This window comes from Anoplopoma fimbria, chromosome 17 (assembly GCF_027596085.1).
Source record: "Anoplopoma fimbria isolate UVic2021 breed Golden Eagle Sablefish chromosome 17, Afim_UVic_2022, whole genome shotgun sequence".
In the NCBI taxonomy this organism is placed as follows: Eukaryota; Metazoa; Chordata; class Actinopteri; order Perciformes; family Anoplopomatidae; genus Anoplopoma; species Anoplopoma fimbria.
In genome coordinates, this window is record NC_072465.1 from 18887893 (window position 1) to 18903954 (window position 16062).

A 16062-nucleotide genomic window follows, 5' to 3' on the forward strand; every position below is an offset into this window, starting at 1 on the left:
GTTTACATTACCAAACGGTGTGTGTTTGTGTGTGTTTGAGAATGACTGTAACAATAATAATAATATATATATAATCTGATAGAGGAGCCACAAAAAGTACTGTACAGTACTTGTGTACTGAACAATCGTTAAGTACTTGAATCTTGAAAAAAAACCTAAATACATATATTGGACTCTATCAAACTACTCTCACAGAAAATGTTTTTCAACTGCTGCTTTTAAAGATGATTCCTTAAAAAAAGCAAAGAAACTGAAGTAGTACCTTCTTAGTATCAGTGAAGAACGTGTCCCAGTCCTCGAGTGCAGCCATCTGAACAGTGTCAGCGGTGTACTTCATTATGAAGTAAGGCTCAGCAGTGGTCCCTCTTTTGACACACAGGGCGTCATAGGCCTCCTGCAAGGCTGTGATCTGAGACAGAAATGATTAGGATTCAGTAATAATTATAGAAAGCCCCTTGCTGTACATTACACCACCCACCATATTATACATATATATATATAGAGAGAGAGAGAGAGAGAATTTTTAAAGGGTAATCATTAATAATATCCATCCACCCATGTATCCTTCCTGGAAAAAGGAAGTTGCCCAGGACTCCCTGATCAGATTTCCAAACCAACTCAACTGGATCTTCTTGATGTGAAGGAGCAGCAGCTCATTTCTGACACGTCATACATGACAATAACTTATAATGTATTATATTGTGGGAATGCAAGAGGTTATCTGACGCATAATATATGCAATTGCTGAAATATTTACCGTAAATAGAACTTAGAGCATGAACGAAAGGATATTATGGCTCATTACAAGGATAAGCCTCGCTGTACGAATTATTTTAGTGATTATGAACATGTACACTGTAAATCTGAAGTGTGTCTCATTTATACTCTGATCAGACTCTTGCAGTTGGCGTCACGCTGTTCATGAGTCATTCTGATTCTTTCTTAGGGAACCACTAACCTGAGAAATAAGAATTCACCTCACTTCATTATACTATTCTATAACCTAGACAGTATTAGGTAGAACAAACAGATTCAAAGATTGCTGTTGTAAAATGCATCCATCTCAGTTTCAACATTAGAAATGTTATGAAGATCTCAAAAATGGGAATAATATTTAAACTTTTAAGTCAATTTATGTCATAGAGAATCTTTGGAAAGAAACACTAGAAAATATTAATTCCAGTGGTTGTATAGTGATTTTTAAAAAGCCAACCTGTTTTGCTGAGAACACTTGATCTAGGGCAGACGGCTGTTGGGTGATCTTTATTCCCTCTGGGAAACAGAGTGCAGGGAAGCAGAACCAGTAGTAGAAATGATACTTCTTCAAATCCTGCAAAAGGGATTTAAAAAATGGCAAAAAGAGAGAAAGAGAAATAGAAAGACAGTCACACACACACAACATCATAGATCTACAAAACTAACACATTTATAAGATGCTGTTTTAACTCACTGCAAAGGTCAGCAGAATGAATTTGCAGAGGATGGATGGGTCCTTTAATGCAGCCCCAGACTGTATAACATCCCATATCTACAAAACAACAGGAGAAGACAAATCACATTCATGAGATCATTTAACCCTCAGCTGCACAATTTAGTAACTTGCAGTCTATTTCAAAGAAATTCAATATGTCTTGTGTGAATATGTGTGTGACCGAGAAGATTCCTATGTTTGTTTTCTTTTACCTCCTTGGCCTCTTTCTCCAGCAGGGCCTTCTTATCGGTGGTCTTAAAGGCATCGAGTGTGTTGGTGTTGTACAGCGTTCCAGTAGCTGGACAGCAACGGGCTGGAGTCGGTCCATCGCTGAATGTAAAGCATTAATACATTTGTATTAAATTGTTTATTTTTATTGTGCAACAATTTGCTTTATTGAAGGCTTCTAAATGACAAGAAAGTGAGAGCTGTTCCAAATTTAGTTCAACCCTAAACCTGGCTGATAAACTTTAAAGCGAGTTCACCCTTTCATTATTCCCCAACAATGAAAACTATTTTGTACAACATGAAAAACTATTCTCATCTTAATTATTTGTATGTTGTCTATTGTACTAAAAGACTTCTCAATAAATTTGAGAGTGGTATCACGTTCCACATTGTTTGTCAGTTGTTGGTTGAACCCTTTCATCCACATTAGTAGTATTCATGCTTTTTTTAAGACCAAATAACATGAGGAGAACTTAGGGCTAAAATATGATGTATACAGGCAACATACTGCATCAAACTTACACTTCAAATGCGCTGAACTCCAACGTCAGGCGAGTGGGCAAACCAAGTGGGTCACCTACAGGACAGAAATGAAGAATAAAATAGTTTTTAAAATCCCCCAAAAATTGCCTTCACTGTTTTTTTATATATGACACTACAAAATGAACACTTTTATCATATAACATCCACAATTGTCAAAAGAGCAAAAAAACATAAACTGAATAGTCATCGTTAAAAAGACACCATCTGATCTCACCATTGTAGTAATATCCTTTAATAGATTTGGGGCTTTCGTCCAATTTGTAGTCATTGAGTTTCTTCTGAGTGAGCTGGTGCCAGAAGCCTGCCTCCAGAGCGCTGCTGAAGGGAGCAAACTGCAGCTTGAGGTCTGGAGTGGAGGACGCTGCTTCACTGGTGTCAGATGCCATTACAACTTCACTAACAGGATGCGCTGCCAAGAACTGAAGATGTGAAATCAAACAGTTGTAGGTTACAAAAGAGTTGCAGTCTCTGTAACCTGTCATAACTTCAACACACTTTCTAGTAGGACGGTTACATTACCACTGACGCTGTAAACATCTGCAACAGTCTGTGGTAAAATAAAAGCTGGTGAATTTTCTGAAACCATTTACATGAAAAAAATTAAGATATACACTTTTCAAAGAAAATAGTGAGTCAGATCACCAATCAGTTTGGTAAACACAAAACAAATAAGATCATTCAACTGCTTTGGGAAAGAATCTAAAATATAAAACATATTCTGGTTTGTTGAAAATAAAATTTATTCAAACCATTCACAAAAAGATTAAGATATGTGTTCCTTCAGTCAAAAGTTTGGATGTCTTCTCATTAATACTTTGAAGAATCTAAAATATAAAAATATTCTGGTTTGAAGCATTTGTTTACCACATAATTCCATATGAAAGTTTGGATGTCTTGAATATTAATCTACAATGTAGAAAGAAAAACCATTGAATGAGAAGGTGTGTCCAAACTTTTGACTGGTACTGTATGTTGTACAAATTGCAACGCCTTTAGCAGCAAACTTGTTTGTTTATTTATGGCTTTGCAAATCAAACTGACTTGATTTGACAAACTGTATGATAACATAAATCAACCTGATTGGCTATGGTAACTAGTGAAGAGCATTATTACCTTTTCCAGAATAAATTACTAATAAATCTCATAATTTATATCTAGATTAATGTGGATCCTATGAGCACGTCCAATTATGTTATACATTTACAAATTCCACTCTTTAAATGAACAAAACATGCAAACTGAAGCCCTGCTAGTCTTGTGCAATTCAAAATATGTCTTATTGGCAAACATGTAGCACTAAGACCTCTGACCCTTAAACACTATAAGGGTCTCTTTTGAGGTTCATCTGTAAATGAACACATGATAACAAACCATATTTACTTGATGAGGACTTTTTACGCAGACCTCAGAGTTGAAGCAGAAGCTTTGACAGATGTAACTCTATCGTTTTCTTTACACACGACAAGCATCCGCGAAAAACTAATTCACAATATAACGATATAGCTGTATTTCAAACCAGATTAAACACACGTTCTCCTGTCAAAACTGTAACAAGCCGAGGTGTGTGTGCACTTACCAGAAACCTTTACTTCCTGGTCAGACGGATCATGTGACCTGCGGGACTTGTCAACACCGCAATGCACTGTGGGTAAGCAGCTGAGCGGTTTAGCTTAGCTGCTAAAGAAATGTACTCCTTACGGTGCATGTGTAAATGAGTAAAATATAAAGAACCAAAAGAAAAACAAGAACAAGCAAACGACGAAGAAGGAGAAAACTGACAAAAACTTATAGGTGCCGTTTCTTTTCATGTCGGATTGAACAGATGTGTAGATGGTTTGCAGGACACCGAGAAGTTCAGTATGTCAGTATGGAAACAGTGCATCCGTAAAACCGGTTTAATGAGCTTCAGCAGGTTGAGTCACAAGCCAAACAATATTGCATTCAAGCAGGAAGTAGTCCACGTTGTCTGTAAATAAAGGCAAAGGAGAGACGAGTTGATATTCACCCGAATGCTTACCCGGAAATCACATATTCACTTCACCTGCTGGACAACAAACCAGTGTGAGGCAATGAGTTAGGGGCCGTCTGCAAACTACACTCCTGCAGAACAAGAAGGGAAGCTTGGAAGTATTTCATGCAGTCAAGTTATGAAGACATCAGCATTAATGTTTGCTCATTTTTTTTTTTGTTTCAGAATATTTTTATTGCACATTCTTGTTGGAGACAGTCTACATTTGTGAATATTATTATATTACATTACATTAAGTTACAGTCATTTAGCCAAAGCGACTTACAGTCAGTAGTGTATTACATATCATTCCCCCTTTCACACACTGATGACAGGCTACCATGCAAGGTGCCACCATCAGACTCTAACTAACATTCATCATCCAGTCCACACCGATGGCAAGCCTTCGGGAGCAACTTGCTGAAGCCGGGTATCGAACCACCGACCCTCTGATTGGAGAACTACCTTGCTCTCACCTTTTCCAGCCACATGTCACATGACATGTCAAGCATCAGACTTCCATAAACTCAAATTACCATTTTTAGCTAATTCACTACCAAGATACCAGCTTTTTTAAGCCATAGGGATAAGGGGACCAATAAAGACTCCATAAACCATGGCGAAAGCAAAGATTTTGGAAATACGCAGGTCGTGAGATCTTTCACAAATCACATGTTTTTCATTATGTCGAAATATCACTGTTCAGTTTTATTATTCTGTAAATGAAGGCCTCAAATGCTGCTTCAAAGCCGTCTTTCTACTTGAATAAAACACAAATTACAAATAAAGTATAGAAAATTTGAGTCTAAAAATACTGGAATCGGCTCATAAAATACCAACCTTGTAAAGAAAAAACCTCAAATTACCATTGGTATTTTGGTACTGATTCTTTCAAAAAGCTTTTCAAGTCTCAGAATGGGAATTTTAAATACTATCCTAATGTAACCACTAATATCACTAGAATAAAACTGTATAGTTATTGGCTAAACAAAACAATTTAACATTGCAAAAGTTGAACTTTAGTTGCATAGACACTCAGACTAACTTTGCATCTTAGAATTTAATCGTAGGAATACGTTCTATTAGCAGGTGTAATTATGGGCTATTGCTGTGAAATGATACAATAAAGTGCTTTGAAATAAATTTACCACTCAGTTTGCTGGTCGATTTGTTGAACCTAAACTCAGCTGGGTTCATTTTAAGGTCAGTGACACTCTGTGAGCCAAATTAACTGGTTGAGTGAAACAAAGCTACAAATACGAGAGTGAGCCTCATGTAGGCATAGGGGAACTACTTTTCACAGCTTGATAATTTTTGCTCTTAACACACAAGCTTGATGTTGACGCTGTTGTTTTACACTTCAGGCTGGCATGAGTGAGTCAGCGACTTGCCCTTAATATAAAAGTAAGCGTGCTACAGCGGTTGCAATGGCAACAGTACACATAAAATAGCCACCTGGTGACTAACCTGTTACATTTATTTGAGTGGGAATGTCTGTTGAATAATAAACTGGACTGGACTAATCATTCAAAGGCACTTTATAAAAAGGGTCAGAGCAGACTGTATCTGCTGAGGAGACTAAGGTCCTTTGGAGTGCAGGGAGCACTCCTGAGGACCTTTTCCAACTCTGGTGGCATCAGCCATTTTTTATGCAGTGGTCTGCTGGAGCAGCAGCATCTCGACAGCCGACAAGAAGAGACTGAACAAGCTTGTCAGGAAGGCCAGCAGTGTGCTGGGGTGTCCACTGGATACGGTGGAGGTGGTGGGAGACAGGAGGATGATGGCCAAGCTGTCATCCCTGATGAACAACACCTCCCACCCCTGCTGCGGTCAGGCTGCACAACCAGCTCTGCTCCCAGCAGACCACATGACACATGACACATGACAATAAAAACCTGTGCAATAATAGTTATAATAGTTTTTCTGTCTGTAAATATAATATTTCAGTTATTGTTGTTTTTCTACTGTGTCTTATTGCTTATTTATAATACTTGTTTTTTTATTTCATTTTTTATTTTTATCTTGTCTTTCTTTTACTATGTCTCTTGTGTGCACTTTACTCTATGCTGCTGTAAGCCTGCACATTTCCCCGCTGCGGGACTAATAAAGGATTATCTTATCTTATCTTTTCATATTCTACTTCTATGATTGTGCCACTTTTCTCTCGTTGATACGATCTAATGTTTTGTGGGGGAGAGCAAACACTCAATTCAAATTTGAGAATCTAAAGATTGAAGCTGAAAAAATTGGATTTATGATTTTGGGCTTTATGAATAAACGTAACTGCCATGTATTGATGAAACCCAGCAATGTAAGATAATTATTATAAATGTGTATGCAGCCAAGGCTTGATTACCAACAACCAAGGTGGGCAACCTCCCACACACCATTATCATATTGTCCTATTTGGAAGATGTCAAAATCTAGTTCCAGTAAACTTGAATTATTTTTAAGATTGCATTTATATGGTTAATATTCCTGTGTAAAGACCGTTTAATCAAATTAACACAAACTACTTGACATAAAGAAAAACTGATGTTAGGTAGTTAGGTATACGTTTCTTCTCCTGAGTAAATAAAAAAACAAAACAATAAAGCTGCCATCTATAGTGTGAACTATATGGGAACTTAGCTGCAACAGGGGCTCAACATCGTCCTGGTTAATCCAGCCATGTATGTAGCATAATTCATGTACATAATGGAGTATATTCAAACACAAAGTATATGCACATTTAGTATTGCCACATTTAGTTTGGTTGGGTAAATGACTACAACGCCTCAAATGAGAGATATGCTCTGGTAGTCATAACCAGGAGCATTATTTCAAGCAGTGATCATTAGATTGCTAGACCAAGAACATTACTCTCTGTCGCCAATAATAAAACTTTGATGAACATCAAAGCATTCAGTGGCCACATGATGAAAGCACTGTGCAACATAATATGCTGTTAAGAAACCTCAGTGGTGAGATGAGGGTTGCATTTTCAGACCATCATCCACTCCAAAAAGTCTGTATAGGGCGTCTGTGCAAGCAGCATATAACAACCTATATATATATATATAAATCTTTTTCTAACCAACCCCGTAGTTTTATTTGTGTGTTTAAAATTGCAACTAACCAGGCTTGTCGCGGGTGACGTTACTATCTAACGGGATATATTATTTGAGAATCATTGGCCTTCGTCTGTCGTTTAGGTATATCAGTTTTGTTTTTCAACGAACAGAACTTGACATCTTTGGTCTGTGTTATAATGTTATAAGATCATCAGCAGGCATGCAGACTTGCAACATATGATGAGGTTAGCATAACAAGCCAATTGGTGTGCGAGTCCATCACACTATGACGAGCGCAAAAAGAGCTCTCGTCATAGTGTGAGAGAGAGTTCTGAGGACAATGTGTCGGGGTTACTGCTGAAGGGTATAAAGAGGTCCAAACAGCCGGAGCTCAACTCCTTATCCCCACTGCTTTCAATTAGCCTTCAGAGGTAAAGGCAGAACAGGACAAAACAATTACAGGAATAATTGGCATTTACATTGGCATATAGCTAAGGTGGAACTGCTTAAGTCAACCTCCTCCTAATGCACATGTCCTATATTTTTTTTTATTATTCCATGCATTTTGATGTTTTCAATTTTATAGTAGAAGAGATGCGTTTCTGTTTTTTTTTATCTATTGTGACCTTTAGCCTTTTGGGAAAGTGTTTGTACAGTGTAATACACTATCCTTAGCGATGCTCCTAATCTAAAAGTAAACATCGATTCAGATTTTGTTGCAGTCATTGTAATACAGCTATGGACCAAAGTTGTGTCTTTTTTTCTTTTTCACCACTAGTGAGTTTGCATGCCTGCATCTGAAAACATCATAATTTTTCCTAAATACCAGCCTGACACTGGCTCCATGATTTTGCCTGAGATGTACCATAGAGATGACCGAGTGCAATGACACTTCTTCCAGCTCAGCGCCCCCCCGATGTGTTTGATTTGGCTAAGTAGTGACTCAATTCCCGTCTGTGTTCACTGGACTAGATTCTGTCTCTAGATTTTGTTAGGGTCATGGCAATATTCATTGAAATACAGTTATGGACCACTAATGTGAGAAACATTTAAAAAATCCGAACACTGATTTAATAGCGGTACATGTTAATTGTAGAACCACTTACTTTGTTTTTCACAGCAGGATAGCAGGCATAATTGCGCTGTAATGATGTGTCTCTGGAGCCTGATGGATTCACTTTGTGTGTTTTCCCCCAAATATTTATTCAATACAAATGCATTTACATGAGCCTCAAGTTAATGGTTGCTTTTCTACTGCATTGTGAAATAATATTTGGTGCTCTTTGGCTAATGAGTATATATAAATAGATGAGTGTGAATCACACATTTTCACATTAAAAAAGAGTGTCAAATAAAGCCCAAGTGGTTGCCATGCAGACACATCACTGTTATTGTTGCAATGTGTGCAAATGTGTGATTCACACACGTACATATACACATGTATGTATATACACTTTGCTAATACACTCACCTATTCTACATGATGATAGTTAAGAGTTGACAAAGCAAAACAAATAAAAAAGACCAGATGATCTCTACAGATTATTATCAAGATGGTGATCTTAATGTGTTATGATACAATGGATTTTTTGAAACCTTGCATGTTTTAAGACTCTCAAAAGAAGGGTAAAATAAATAAAAAGAACAACCACCGCCAACACTTGACCCATGTCCCGGTCTAATGATGAAAAAAACAAAGTGAACAATGCATGTTTTTAAAATGCTAGATTTATTGTACCATGTAACATCTCCGGTCCTGTACACTGAAAGTGCAAAAATAAATATGGTTTTCTTTAAAAACACATTTTGGACATATTTCCCTTCGCTCTGGACCAGAGCCAATATAGAGTCGCCATTCCTCTTTACAAGGGTGAGAGATTACATTCTTTTGAGTTTAAAGGTCTGTGGTCTGAGACATAAAATAGACAAAATAAATAACATTAAAGTCAGACATTTTCCTCAGTGTTGCCATGAGTCCGAAATCGGAGGGCAGTAAGTTACAAAAATAAAATTTAGAACAAACTGAAGTAACTGACGTTCAAAATACATTTACAGTTTTATCTACACTTAAAAATCTCACAAGGCTGTTTGAGATATTTAATTAATGCAACAGATGCTCCCTTCTCATTCGAATATCTGCTTCTTTGCTCTGCCTGTCACGAATGAATGTTAAGTATATTTTTGAAGACTCGTTTGAAGTTCCCGTTGCAGAGCGGGTAAATGAAAGGGTTGAGAGTGGAGTTGATGTAACCTAACCATATTGTGAACATGTGAAGGTCATGGTGCACGCATTCTCTGCAGAACGCCATGACCATGAAAGTTATGAAGTATGGTATCCAACACAACAAGAAAGCAGCGATTATAAAGCCCAGCTGCTTGGCTGCCTTGTGCTCTTTATGGATCCTCAGGCTTTGGATACGCTGACGTGATTGGCCGATAAATCTTTGCCACGTCTGTCTCAGAGTCACTGCATTAGCTGGGTTCAAGTTAGCATCTTCGACCCCTTCCTCAGTCCAGGACTGAGCCTGACCGGGGTCGTAGTTGTTGCAGAGCACAGAAGTGTATCTCTGCACGTCTGAAACCTGACTGATATCACAGACACCACTCACTGACTTTGGCACTGTGACGTGACATTCATTTAAAGACGCTTGAAGTTTGTTCTCATTGTTCGCCTCCGAGCAAATTACATCCTGTAGCATCGAAGATTGACTGAGGGGAATCTCAGTGTCTGGCTGCTTCTCAGGAGACAACGAGCAACTTTTCACCTTTTTTGTCATTCTGAGTCGCTTTGTTGTCATGGCAAGCAATGACGTCTGCTGGCCCTTGACACCAATTTTCCTGTGAGATCTGGATGAAGCAGTTGTAGATTTATCGGGATCCTCGAGAGAATATGGCTGGTCTAAAGTGTTCTGGTCCAACAAACGTTGTTTTTTAGACAGTTTTATTGGAACTTCAAATTCCCTCTTGGGTGATTTGGAGTCATTTTTCACTGCCGATTGGGCATTTTGTCCATTCCCATTTTCCCCAAATGAGTCTGTGGGATGAATAATTCTCTCTCTGTCCCTGAGATGTTGCCTTACTGCCAAGTAGATGTGCGTGTAAAACCACAGCATCAAAATCGAGGGCACATAGAAGTTGAAGACGGCAGTGATAACCTTAAACCACGTGACGAAGCGGAAATCAGTGTCACACTTGTTTTCTTCCTCAGGTTTAAGCTCTACATTAGTGAAAGACCTCCATCCTAAAATTGGAATAATCCACATCATTGAGAGCAGCCAGGCTCCAGTTATCATCACACTGGCCTTTCCCCGTGTTCGATACTTGAGGTACTTAAGCGGCTGTCTGACAGAGCGGTAACGATCCAAACACAGGATAAACAAGCTGAATATCGAGGCTGTGCTCGCCACGTAGTCCATGATAAGCCAAAATTGGCAGACAGCCCGTCCCAGCTTCCATTCGTCCTCCAACAAATACACCAGGTTTAGAGGCATAACTGTGGTCCCCACGATCAGATCTGCCACAGACAGGCTGACGATGTAGAGGTTCCCGACGGTGTGGAGGCTCTTCTCTCTCTTCACGGCGTAGAGGACGAGCAGGTTCATCATGATTGTGAGTAGAGAAAGTAGTCCCAGGCAGACGCCCAGCAGGGCGTTGTGGAAGCGGTCGTTGAGAGTCAGCGTGTGGTTGCTCCTCAGTGGGTCAGCATCGAGGAGGCCACTCCAGCTTTTGTTGCTGACGTTGATAAAGTTGTTGGTGTTGAGGAGAAAAGGGTCTGAGGAAGGTGACAGACCAGATTCCATCATAGTAGGTGCGATGGTCACCTATAGAGCCAGTCATATCATGGACAGTGTATCTTCAACTGTCGGCCAAAACACGCATGAGGCAGTAGGTTTAAATGAGGGGAGGGAGGTGTATTTACACAGTTTGGTTCCAACCCTTGTATGGCACAACAACCAGTGCACCTTTATGTTACAAAATGAATCCTTTAAATACTAGAAAAGGTGTTGATCCATGTTGTCTTGATGGGCAGTCCATTTTTGTTATGTAAATCCAAACTGTTAACACCTGAAAAACAAAAGAAAAAAACATTAAGATTTGTTAAATGAAACTAAATTATCACTAAAAAATGTGTTTCACATATAATTGTTACTTCAATGTCTGTCCTTCACTGTGAAGAATAATGTAAGTGCGGTTTGACACGAGAAGATTTTTCACATTTATCTGGAGAAGGACAAACACCTTAAATATGAGAAAAAATGTTGACTGACAATTTTGTGGCATATTTGTTTGGAGGCCAAGCACAGTCAAATATGCAACTCACACAAGTGTGGTGTGGAAACTGGAGACCTTCAGTGCACAGACACTGAGAATGGATTTGTCAGTGTGTTCAAATAGGAGACATCTTGTGTCCAGCAGTTAAAGTTTGACATGAAAACAATTTGTTTATTCATAGATTCTGGGTATTTCAATGAGGAATAAAGATGTAACTCTAATGGGGGAAGAAGTATCAGACCCTTTACTTAAGTAAGAATACCGATACATTAATTCAAAATTCCTGCTTAGGTAAAAGTACATGTATTATAAGCAAAATATACATTAAGTATCAAAATTAAAAGTACTTATTATACATACAAAAAGCTGATATATTATAACATATAACATTACTGATGTATCAATGTGTAGCCTTCCACATTTTTCAAGGTAGCCAGTTCAAGCTCCTTTCTAGGTCCTGTGTTTTTGTAAGGTGCCACACACCAAAAAAGATAACAAAACTGCTTCAACAGTGTATATATATATATATATATATATATATATATATATATATATATATATATATATATATATATATATATACACTATATATGTGTGTTCCTAAAGAAACTTAACAGCAGCTTGACACTTCCCTTTGGATATACAGTACAGGCTAAAATCCCTCTTGCTCTTTCGCTGTCCAGCTGGCTTTCTTTAACACTCACACAAAGGGGAGGCGGGCATATCCCATCAATGACACAGCAGTAGAGCAAGTGATAGGAGAAAAGGAGGCAATACAATGCTGCTGGTGTTTCATGATAAAATCTGAGTCCTTCTCATGTTTGAATCTGCTAAACACAGTTTGACATCTCATATGAAAATATATCAATGTGCTGCTTGAAAATCTTATCACATGTCTTGTCCATTTGGGGTGATGCTTTTTAAAAGAGAAGACTGAAATATACCCGTTGCCATGGAGGCAGGTTGGTGTTTCTGTATATGCGATGAATCTGTGACTTGAAATACGCATTCTGCCTTTTTTTTTTACTCAGACCTAAGTATAGAATATTGCAGAGCACTTTTTATTTATTATTATCCAACATAGGATAATTATTGTGTGATATTTTGCTAATAAGACCGTCACATTAATATTGACTCTTTCCTCACAACCACTTAAAAAACAACTTATGTCTGGGTAGGCAGGAGAGCCACCCTTCTAAATCAATAAATAGATTAATAAGAAGAAAGAACTTTAAGAATATGGACTTGAGATCTGGCTTGTCCTCAACAAGAAAACATGTAAACATAAATAAACCTAATAATTTAAGTCGGAGAGAGGGAGGTAGGACACTTGTGATGTGTATTGATTATGGAGAAATCCTGTTGAAACATCAGTTTCATTCCCATCAATCTATTTCCCCCCCTATTCATCCAACAGATGTGACTATATCTTTTTTGTCTGAATCTCTGTATGTGGATGCCTGCTTACTCACAGATGACACTCAGGAGGAGGAAGAAGGAAAGAAACACCAAGCTCACAAGTGTTCAGTGCTTAGACTCCGGTTTTAGGCAGAACATCCACAGAAAATTACTCATTGGAACTGTTTTGGATATTTTATACATATATGGATATTTGTTATATTAAAATGGGGCAGCATTGGAAAAATAGAGACGTATTTGCTCTCATCAGCCCCTGTGTTAAAATGTTGTTTCCTCTACCAATTCAATAAATGCCAAAGTATTTGAAGCGTTTAATAAACTATGGTACTATCCTGTGGATGTGGTGTGATGGATGTTAATGTCTCCATTGACTGCCAGGTTAATTTAATCAGGTGGAGACACTCACAGGAGCATATTCCAACAGACAAAGCTTCAAATTGGTGATAAAGTCGGTTTTATGCCACATTTTGAACAAATTAAGGTGAAGGGAAACCAAAACCCTTGAACACAAAGCATTGTGAATCCACGCTTTATATTTTGAGCCTCACATAAGAAACTTTAATTGAACCCACTCAGTTATAGGCTCTCTGATGATTTATCATTTCCTTCCATAAATCTTTTTGGCTCTAAAAATCCAAGCTATAAATATAACTATGACTGTAAACATCTTTTCTCGCGGTGTTCATATCATCTGTGTTTATACAATAACTGCCTCCGCAACACAAATATTTAGGTACCATATATTACTCACCGAATTCTTAAAGAATAACAAGATATAAAAGGAAGAATAACAGGTTAGAGAGAAAAAAAAAGAACCAAAACCCACCCACAGAACCGTTGCGTGTTTTCTGAATTTGAGCGGAACCCTTCATCTTATCTCAGCAGAAAAAGGACAGGATGTTTATCCAACGCTGATTGTCCAACAAGATTATCGGTGATGACCCCTTGCTTGTCTGATTTCATTACAAGAGAGCTGGGGACAGAGACTCATCTTCAGCCCTGTTGAGACCTGATGGAGCCTTTTCATCCAGATGAATAACAGCTCTGGTGTTAGATACTACAAGTCTGTGCGCAGAGGACCACCTGTTGAGCCGCTGCATGGAAACTTTCAGGCTCTCAACGTAATCGACAAAAACACAGTCTGATAATGAAATCGCTATTAAGTTTATCAGTTCAAGTTAATGCAATGGTGTAAATTCGTTTCTGCACTTACCAATGATGTATATGCGTATTTCCAGGAAGGTCCGTTAAATTCCAGCTTGTATTCAGGGTGAAAATCAGAAATCGAGTGAAGGACAGGACTTGAAAATGAACAGACATCATCTCTTCCTCTTCTCTCTCTCTCCCCGTTTCCCTCGTCTCTCTCTCTCTCTTGCTTTGGACGGATGGACTTTGGAGTTTACATGTTATCCCACTGAACATTTGCAGCCATAAAATGATCTGGTTACTGGAATTGATTTTCACTGATGGAGTTGCGCGTTATGATTGGAGTATGATTCACCATACTGTTGCACGCAGGCTGTGAGCAAAGGGGGTGTAACTTCCTCCATGTCATGAACCCAGCGTTATCTAGGATTACAGGGATGCAAAACATGCCTTTAAAGGTCCTTAAACACTAATCTTTGAACAGTGTTGTAAAAACACCTATATTCAATATTTTCACTTTTATTTACAGCTGAGCCAGCCTGTATCAGTGAGAGTTGATGGTGAGAGCAGTATTGGGGCGACTAAGGACAGCAGTAGCAAGGGACCATGGCAACATCATGAATTCCTCCAATCACAACATTCAAGCTAAAATGATGCAACCCAGTACACATTGTGCCAATCAAGTAGCAGTTGTCTTTGTGGTGTTTATATTAAGTCCAATGAACATAGATGTAAGTGTCATCAAGTTCACTCAGCCTGATTGAGCGTTAGGTCAATTTGGTTTGCTGACATGATTACTTTTGCATATTATTCCCACTTGGTACCTGAAGAACCAACCTCTCCGGCTCTATGGCTCACCAGCTGTCATAGGGCAACATTTCCACCCACGCCAAGAGTGTCTCACTATCTCCAGTGTGTGGATTTACGTACATAAGGATGACTGGTTTGTCTTGGGTGGATGCCATCAGCCTGTTTAGAACTCCAGCCAACGCTCAACTTAATTATTTTTTTTGAATATTGGGAGGTTTGAATCAGATCCGTTTCCTTGCCAAAGGATCAGAAGAAGTAGTCCACAACAAAAATATCAGTTGGGAAAAATTGAAATGCAAAATGAATGTGTCAAAGTAAAGATGTTAAACTAGTACAGAGAAAGTGAAAGTTTGGATAGAGGAAGGGTTGTGTTTGTAATCTAACTTTTTTTTTTATTGTTGCTTGGTTTAGAGCTTTATTACAACGGTTGCTGATCCAAAAGATATAACTATATAAGTGTCAACTGTTCTTTCAGTCAACATGGCACTGATCAAATGATTAAAGAGTTGAACTAAGGCCCATCAGAGGATGTTTTTTCTGAACTGATGTGACATTTGTAAACTGTAGATAGAGATTTTTTGTTATAATTATGTGCGCTCTTGAAAGGCACTGAGTGTCACACTGGGAAGAACTCTGACAAATTATCAGACATGTTCGATAACATCTCACACTGGGGGGAGGCTCCTAATGACGCTGCTAATGGGTTGATTCTGAGAATTAGTCTGGGATTCATCAGGGGCTCCACTGGGCTTTGAACCATTGTGAAACGGCTGCTTGGTCAAAGGGAAAACTGATGTGTACGAACTGATGGAAACATATGACTGTGGGGGAAAGTCCATGAGGTCAAAAGGCTGAAGCAGTTTCTTTTTATTGCAAGTACATATTTCTGATAAGGTGCCAGGACATAAACATTTAAAGATTAGCAAAAGGTGAGCCTGATATCATGAAGAGTTACATCCAAGACCATGTTTCTTCCAGCAGGTTGTCCAAGAAATAAACACATTGGAAAACCAAAATGTAGGCCTTATAGTGGTGTTACAAGAACGTTCGACCCAGAGTGTTTTCTGGATTTTATGCCTCTCTGGCCGTTAAAAGCTAGACAAAGATCAACT

The 16062-nt window shown here is 38.5% G+C and overlaps 2 protein-coding genes across 4 annotated transcripts in view; both read right to left on the reverse strand.

Annotated features, from left to right (window-relative positions):
• The window catches only part of atg7 (ATG7 autophagy related 7 homolog (S. cerevisiae)), a 57527-nt gene extending 53192 nt beyond the window's left edge, over nucleotides 1–4335 (reverse strand). Inside the window, exons 1-7 of one of the 3 annotated variants that reach the window (XM_054616441.1) lie at nucleotides 4260–4335; nucleotides 2457–2661; nucleotides 2222–2276; nucleotides 1684–1801; nucleotides 1451–1528; nucleotides 1214–1330; nucleotides 263–409 (exon numbers count right to left, since the gene is read on the reverse strand). In XM_054616441.1, the coding sequence (XP_054472416.1) occupies nucleotides 263–409; nucleotides 1214–1330; nucleotides 1451–1528; nucleotides 1684–1801; nucleotides 2222–2276; nucleotides 2457–2628 (687 nt within the window). In that variant the 5' untranslated portion in view covers nucleotides 2629–2661; nucleotides 4260–4335. The other 2 variants (XM_054616439.1, XM_054616442.1) reach the window with 2 other exon arrangements.
• A 4722-nt stretch (nucleotides 4336–9057) lies between these two features.
• On the reverse strand, nucleotides 9058–14348 carry hrh1 (histamine receptor H1). Its single transcript, XM_054617570.1, has 2 exons — nucleotides 14208–14348; nucleotides 9058–11368 (listed from the first exon to the last, which is right to left on the reverse strand). Exon 2 carries the CDS (start codon nucleotides 11104–11106, stop codon nucleotides 9460–9462), a length of 1647 nt encoding a protein of 548 aa, XP_054473545.1. The 5' UTR covers nucleotides 11107–11368; nucleotides 14208–14348; the 3' UTR covers nucleotides 9058–9459.
• Between the last annotated feature and the right edge of the window lie 1714 nt (nucleotides 14349–16062).